Genomic DNA, 8,483 nt, shown 5'->3' with positions numbered 1-8,483 from the left:
TCCTGAGCGCGCGGGTACAAGAGCGCGGCGCCAGCGCGCCACAGGCCGGCATTCCCCAGCCATGTCGCGCAGCCTCCAGCTCCTGCTCCTGAGCTGCGGTAGGGCCCGAGACCTCCTGTCGCCCCCCGTTTCCCCACGACACCCACTTTCCTCGCTTGCTCACGCCTCCGTCTCTCTCCCTCTTGCAGCCTGCAGCCTGGCGCCAGCAGCGCGGGAAGTGAAGGCGGCTTGTTCCGAGGATGTGGACTTGCCCTGCACCGCCCCCCGGGACCTGCAGGTGCCCTATAGGGTCTCCTGGACCAAGGTAAGCTCCCAGATGCTCGCAGGCAGGGGTTTGGTCGGCTCAATTGGAGGCTGCCGACCCACCTCCCTGAGGCTGGAGACCTTACGCGGCTGGGGGTCGGGGAGTCTCCCGCAGCTGAACTCCAATCACCCTGTCTTCCCATACACCTCCCGGCCCTCGCCCCAACTCTGAGCGCACTCAGGTACTCGGCAGGCTTAGGTTTTGTTCTCGAGGACCTCAGTTCTTTCCTGCCCCTAGAAGTGGCCCTAATGAATGACATACATTAGACGTACTGTTGAGCGCATTCGGGTTGATTTGGAGGCCACCTGTGGTTGGGCCGGGGAGAAAGCAGCCAGGGCCTATTGAGACACTGGGCAAGAGGATTTCTGATTTTTGGTGTTTTGTGACTGTGATGCCCATCGGTTTGGAGGTGGCGGGGGGGTGGGGGGGGGCGCGTTTGGAAAGGAAGGACTGAGAGATGGGCGTGGCCTAGGTTGTTTCATAGGTGGTGGTTACCTGTCAGTCATCCCCTTCCTTGGCCTCCTCCCTTACCCTAGCTTCTCCGCCCTCTGTCCATCCTGAGAGGTCCAGCAAGGAGGGTGTCAGCGAGGGTGTATGAGCGGTGTCCACGCGTGTAAGAACAGGCGTCATTGCCTCTGCTGTGAGAGGATTGAGTCGCGTTGAGGCTATTTTTAAAGTTTCCTCTGAACTGGAACATTTTCACATTCTAAGATTGAGGTTCTGGTGGCGTTGCAAAGCCAAGCCGCCGCTGTTGGCCGTCTCTGGTCCTTGGTTCACGTTCTCTAATGAGATTACTGCCTCTAGGTTAAGCAGAATGAGTATGCTCTCCCAGCCTTATTCTGCAGCTGTCACTCATTGACCTCTTACCTGGGAGCAAATCTCCATGTATTGCCCCTTTCCACCAAGCAGGGTTCTCTTCTGCCCAGCATAAAAGATGCTGTGAGAACCTGAACACACATTTGGCCATTTAACAAGGAGCAGAGGACAGTTATTTCTCTCAGCCTACCCAGGTTGACTGTTCCCTGGAGACAGTGCTGCACAACTGCTTTTGTGTGTTCTGAATGCACCCACTGTTTGCCCTGCTAATTGCGAAGGTAGGTGCTCGGTGAGTCCAGGCTGGCACTTAGTGAGTTATGTGCAGTGGAAATGGCGCTGCAGCCTTGGAGCACAGTGTTGTGTATGAAAGTAGGTTTGTTGTTACTCCTACTTCTTTTCCACCGTATTCACCGTGGGATGGAAGAACACATTTCCAATTTCTAAATTGTTCTCATTGTAAAAACAATACTGTTTAGCTCTGGCCAGGTGGCTCAGATGGTTGGAGTGTTCTCCCGGGCACCAAACCGTTTCTGGCTTAATACCTAGATTTCGGGTTCAATCCCCAGTCAGAGGCTCATATGGGAGGCAACCAATTGATGTTTCACTCTCACTTCAATGTTTCCCTTTCTCTCTCCCCCTTACTCTCTCTCTAAAATCAATAAAAACGTATCTGTGGGTGAGGATTAAAAAAAAGAATACTATTGAAACAAAAATAGTGTAAAACCCATATTATTTGAGTGCTCACCATCTGCTAGGCTCTGAGGTAACTATTTACCTGTATTAGCTGTTTCAGTCCTTCCAATAGATCTTCTAAGAGATGAATACCATTACCTCTGCCGTAGAGATGAGGAAACTGAGCCTTAGGGAGTGAAATAACCTGCTCACTGTTACATAACTGGCTAAATGGTGGAGTTGGGATCTCAATCAAGTAGTCTGACTCCACAGCCTGAGTTCTTAAAAGTCTATCTTGTTGTTTCCTCTCTTAAGTACTTAAGGCAACAAGAATTTTTAAAACATGTGCCACAAGAATTTTTAAAACATGCAATATCTGACTATTTAGTCAGGGGCACAAACCTCTTTTTCTTTAAATATCAAATAAAAAAAATGACAACAACAACACAACAATAATCATCCAGTGTGAATGAATCAAAATTATACCCATATTTTTTGTCAGATTGGCAAAAATATATATTTTTTTGGTATGCAGCCGAATTTTAGTAGTTTATGTGTGCCACGAGATGAAAAAGGTTGAAAACCACTGATTTAAGGTAAAGAAGATGAAAGTGTCGCCAGGCTAGCCAGGTAGGGACTTAGTTTTAAAGAAGGGGGAAACCGTGAAACCACTGTTCTTTCCAGAGGGTAATTAAAAAAAGAAAACAATATTAATATCCCCAAGGGAGTAATGAAAAAGTACTCCTGAAACAAGCAGATGAAATTTCATTCTGTAAAGTTCAAACAGTTGTCAAGTTAAATCTTCTTGCACGAGGCCACTTGGAATGATATAGTAAACCATAGCAATTAACCTTTGGCTTCTTGGTTGTCAGCTGATGATGTAACTCTGTAATGTATGTGCTTGTTTATTGAACATGACTTTTGCATGATTTACCCTTCAGGTCTCTCAAAACTGTGATAAAAAAAGACAACAGTCTCTTGGCATTCTCTTTTTTTTTTCTGTCGTTCCATGGAATAGAGTCTTTGAAAATTCATACCATAGTTATTTATTTTTTTTTAAGAAAGTGAACTGTGATTGAGTAGTGTGGATAGGAGAGCCATGCTATGCCAATGCACTAATCAGATATCTCAAAAATGTTATACATTGTTCCTTCAAGAACTTTTTAATAGATCTCAGCCTATTCTGTAGATATTTGTTATTTTCCAGCCCAGTAATGATACTTTTGCATCAATTGTTCTTGTGCAAGAAAAATGGATAGAGTGTTCTGGAAATAAGGTGAAATACTGAAATACTTCATCTTACAGAGGATTAAGTGGCTTGTCATCACCACCCCCCCCTCCAAGTTTCTTATAAAACATTTTAGTCAAGCAGAGAGGAATTTAAATCTGGTGACTATGGCCAGCCTGGCTCACATCACCTTCTCAGCATCACTAGTGTGGTTTGTAAAACCTCTTGCATAGTCGTGGGTTGCCTGCTGGAGAAGTAAAGAAGAGCGTCCCTTCCAGGGTAGGTTTTCACTGTCTGCCGATTGAATCACATTCTTGCAGGCCTTCTACATGTCACAATTACAGTTACAATGACTCACAATCCAAAATTCCATTTACCACTCAGTTCTCAGGCACCACAGAGCATCCTGCCACTGTCCAGTTGGCACTGATCACTTGTGATTAACAAAAGGACCTGTGTAAACCATGTGTTTCTTATCATGTGCCTTTTATCAAAAGACAGACCCCTTAGTCTCCAGGATATCCCATGATCTCCCACAGCTAGGACCCTTCTAAATATAATAAATGTCAAGTCTGATCTATTCTCTGAAACCATAGTCTTACTTCCCCTTTCTCCCTTCCTTTGGAAATCATCTAAAAAAGACACTTGTCTTGTGACGCATCTGTCCTCACCCCCGCAATGTCACCCAGAGATGAACTATATATCCTCTTTCGTTATGCATCAACATAGATTGTCAGGGCTCCTAGCATGATAAAAGATGGTAGTACATCTTCTTGATTAATAGCCATTCATTAGTAGTAGTAGCAAATATCAACCATCCCCAAACACTCCACCCAGTGTCATCCTCTCCCTCCAAACCTAGTGCAGCCTCATTAAAGAGAGTGCAAACCCATGGTGCTCAGTCTGAAGCACAGATGTGGCCCTTTAATGGGTGGTCTTACTCCTGGCAGACACGGGCTTGTGCTATGCCCTCTTATGCTAGAATCCAACTCAAGGTCACAGCCTGTGGAAGAAGAGTGCTGGAGAAAAGTCTATTTGCAAAATTTCTCTAAATACCTCCTCAAACAACCACAATCTATTCACAACTTTAAAAGCTAAATTTAATGGATGTACTGTATTCACTTTTCTTTTTCTTCTCAATCACTCATTCTGCCTTGAAAGGTACAATATAGGAAGGGATGAGAGGAGGATCCATTGCTGGATTCCAGAGAGGAGGAAAGTAAAGTTGGGTTAACAAGAATTGGGCTATCTGTCCCTACTCTTGGCTCCACTTTTGATTCCTCCCTGTGCATGTCTATACTAAGCCCCTTCTGGGTCCCTCTCATATGTCTTTTTAATAAAGAGAATAAAATGGACACTGTTCCTTCCCCATTCGCCCTAACATTATAAACACTGATTGGACACCATCTGCTTTGAGGGAGAGCAGGTTAACGGCTTGAACGAGGCTACTTCACCACTCAGATATTTCTTGTTCTTCATTCATTATGAAGCTGCCTCCCATGCACATTGCTAAACTCCTATTCAGTGGAATTATATTTTCTGTCTCTACCATCTTATGTAATAATGAGCTATATAGCAAGGGGGCACTAAGCAGAGCAGAGTGCCTTCAGAGGGGCTAGTGTTGATGAGTGGTCTGGGTAGATGTACTCTGTACAGCCATAGAACCTGAAGGACCCATGAAGGAGCCAATGCATGCCACTCACTGTACTTCCTTGATTTTAGAATGCCATCCATTGTAAGAGAGATTTAAGAACATGTTTTTAAGAGAAAAAAGAAACATTTGTACATTAAATATAGAAGCACTAAAACACTGAAAAGTGAAAACAGTGTGTGGTTTAGCATCATAGAAAAATCATACTGTCCCCATTGGCACCTATACTACTTGACCTGGTTGAATCATTTTTATGGGCTCCACTTTAGGTCAAACTATGAACGACCTAAAGTTGGTTTTCAGATGTCTGTCATATTTACACCTTCATTATTTAGTAAATATTTCTAAGTCCCAAATATATGCTAAGTTCTGGGCTTGGCATTGGCCATTCTAAGATCAATACAGATGTTTTGCCAGAGGACTGTCTATTTTTATTTTATGAAATATATTTTTATTAATTTTCAGAGAAGAAGGGAGAGGGAGAGAGATATAGATATACCAATGATGAGAGAGTATCATTGATTGGCTGTCTGCTGCACACCCCACATTGGGGATCAAGCCTGCAACCAGGGCATGTGCCCTGACTGGGAATCGAACTGTGACCTCCTGGTTCATAGGTCGACGCTCAACCACTGAGCCATGCCAGCTGGGTGAGAGGACCATCTTGAGCACAGGCATGGACACAGGGATCCACAAGTATTTGGGGGAAGCTATGGGTAACTAGTGATTTAGAGAGGACAGTTGTAAAGCAAAAAGCTGAGAGGTGATGTTAGAAGTAGGCTGGGAACAGATTGTGAAGAACCTCGAATGCCAAACTAAGGGTTTGAACTTTATCCTTTAGATAGCAAGGGTCCATTTAAAGTTTTTAAGCAAAGAGGATGACATAATGAAAAATGTTATATTTCTTGTTGTGAAGGGCAGAATATGATTCATCCTGACAGATGAATCTCAGAGTGAGGCTTTATTCTTTAATTACAGTGAAACTTCCATCAGGTTAACTCAATAAGACTTGAACACATGCATATAATATTCCTCCCCTTTCCTCTTGGTCCCCAGTCCTGTCCACGTGGTTCTATGAAAGAGTGGGCAAGGCAGAATGTGACTGCCTGAGACAGAGCAATCGAAGTCTCAGCCAGAGCAGAATAGTGGATCACTGAGATTTTTTTAAAAATACACTCCATTGACCTTCTACAGAGAGGAAGAGAGAGGGACAGAGAGTTAGAAACATCGATGAGAGAGAAACATCGGTCAGCTGCCCCCTGCACACCCCACACTGGGGACGTGCCCACAACCAAGGCACATGCCCCTGGCCGGAATCGAACCCGGGACTCCTCAGTCCACAGGCCGACGCTCCATCCACCGAGACAAACCGGTCAGGGCAGATCACTGAGATTTTTGAATAATGACAAGACAGAGCAAAGTTGCTAAAATCTTTTATCTTGGAAGAGGGTAGAGAGGAAGAAGACACAGCTGAGAGTTAAATAGGAAAAAAATACCAAACACTTGTTTTCCATTAAACAAGTGTTGATTAAAAGGGGGAAGCTGAATCACATGAGGACTGTATTGTCTTAGTTCTGTATGTGGTTATGTCACTACACAAAGAAGAGGAAGTTAAAAGAAGGTCTCAATGATGTAAGGGAAGGTTTTATGAAGGGCAGGACTAAAAAGAGATTCCCTTACCTAAGAAAAGTGCTCCTCCATCTAAAACTGTTTCCATGATCTCGTCCTGGTTAGTCCTGTGATGACCCCAAATTTTCTACCCGCAATCCTTAGCTCAGACCTGACCTAGGCTAAAGTACTTCCCTAAAATTTAGAAAATTCAGCGTTGTGGATATTTTAGAGATCCTTTGAGTAGAAAAATAATTTCTTCCTAAAGCAGAGATTGGGACTTTTAGGAAATGGTCCCAGAGAGGAGACTGGAAGTATCAACAGTAAGGCAAGACTGAATGAAGAGAACGGAGTGGAAAGCTATCAGAGGTCATTTCTATTACCAATGTTATCTAATCTAATAAAAGAGAAACATGCAAATTGACCGAACCTCCACTATGCCCTAAGCCACGCCCACCAGCCAATCCGAGCGACTATATTGCAAATTAACCCAACCAAGATGGTGGCCAGCAGCCATGGAGCTGGAGCAAGCAGGAGGCTTGGTTGCCCCGGTGATGGAGGAAGCCAAGCTTCCCACCTGCCCTGGCCGGCTGTGGCCTCCGCTCAAGGCAACAAAGTTTCAATTATAGAAGATAAATAAATCCCAGATACCTGCTTCCAGCCAGCCTCCACTGGGAGCTTGGGTGGCTGGGGACCATGGCCAGCCTGCAAACACCCATCAGCCCCTCACCCAGGCTGGCCAGGCACCCCAGCGGGGACCCCCACCCTGATCTAGGACACCCTTCAGGGCAAACCAGCTGGCCCCCACCCATGCACCAGGCCTCTATCCTATATAATAAAAGGGTAATATGCAAATTGATCCTAACAGCAGAACAACTGGGAATGACTGGTCACTATGACACACACTGACCACCAGGGGGCAGACGCTCAATGCAGGAGCTGCCCCCTGGTGGTCAGTGTGCTCCCACAGGGGGAGCTCTGCTCTGCCACAAGCCAGGCTGACGGCTGCCAGTACAGCGGTGGTGGTGGGAGCCTCTCCCACCTCCTCAGCAGCACTAAGGATGTCCGACTGCAGCTTAGGCCTGCTCCCTGCTGGCAAGTGGACATCCTCTGAGGGCTCCCGGGCTGCCAGAGGGATGTTGGACTGCCAGCTTAGGCCCAATCCCCTGGGGAGTGGGCCTAAGCCAGCAGGTGGTCATTCCCTGAGGGTTCCCAGACTGCGAGAGGGCACAGGCCTGGCTTAGGGACCCCCCTGAGTGCACAAATTTTTGTGCACCGGGCCTCTAGTCAGTTATAAAGCACTTTTTGTGTTTGCTGACTTGATTTTTAAAGTAACCCCACGAGATATGAGGTAAGTAAAATAGTTCCAAATGAGGAAATCTCTCAGAGGTGAAGTGATTTACCAAAGATGACCCAGCTAACTGATGGAGAAGCTGGGACTTGACTTCAGGCCTTTTGATTCCAAGGCCAGTGCACTTGTAACATTCTCATTGTATCTAAAATTCACTCATTCATTCAGCAAATATTTTTTGAATATTTCTCATGTGCAGGGACGTATTTAGAATGCTGAATGAAACCTTGGCTATGAGAAGAAAAGAGAGTAGTAACATTTTTAGGGCTTTCTGTATGATTGACACTATGCTGTATGTACACCTCCATCATCACAGGTATCTTTACGCCAATGTTGTGAGATTTAATTACCACCTAACCCCCCATCTCTGTGAGCAAAAGAAGCCCAAGAGCTGTCCAGTCAGTTGGCCCAGAGCAGGACTTGTGGTGGAGCTAGGGTTTGGTTCCAGGTCCAAAGTCTGTCTTGTTCATTATGTTGCCTCTGCCATAGTCATGACTCTTTTAACCACCATAAATTCAACTCTGTCTGTTAGATCCACTAAATTTCAAAGTGGAAAATCATTTTTCCAATAAAACTACACTTAGAAAAAAACGATGTTAATGTGCATACATTCTACCCTCATTATGACATCAACCTCCAAGCCAAACTATTTTGCACGTTATAAAGAGCTGTTTTTATGATGAATGGTGATTATATTGGCACTTTAATTGAGTCAGAAACCAAGGTACATGAATGTTAGTGCACGAGAAATGTGATTTTAAAAAAAGCTGTTCAGTGTGATCAGAATATGTTAGATTAATTTAATACTATCTTTAAAAATAAGTTATACCTTTAAATATGTTTAATCAAATTA

At 44.7% G+C, this 8,483-nt stretch overlaps 1 protein-coding gene across 1 annotated transcript in view; it reads left to right on the top strand.

The window, feature by feature from the left end:
• The first annotated feature begins 6 nt into the window (after positions 1-6).
• The window catches only part of CD83 (CD83 molecule), an 18,357-nt gene continuing 9,880 nt past the window's right edge, over positions 7-8,483 (top strand). Inside the window, exons 1-2 of the mRNA XM_005878406.2 lie at positions 7-98; positions 189-304. Coding sequence (XP_005878468.1) covers positions 62-98; positions 189-304 — 153 coding nt within the window. The 5' untranslated portion in view covers positions 7-61. The remainder of the gene's footprint in view (positions 99-188; positions 305-8,483) is intronic.

This window comes from Myotis brandtii, unplaced genomic scaffold (assembly GCF_000412655.1).
Source record: "Myotis brandtii unplaced genomic scaffold, ASM41265v1 scaffold56, whole genome shotgun sequence".
NCBI lineage: Eukaryota > Metazoa > Chordata > Mammalia > Chiroptera > Vespertilionidae > Myotis > Myotis brandtii.
The sequence above is the reverse complement of the archived record's forward strand: the minus strand, read 5'-3'. Positions and strand labels throughout refer to the sequence as shown.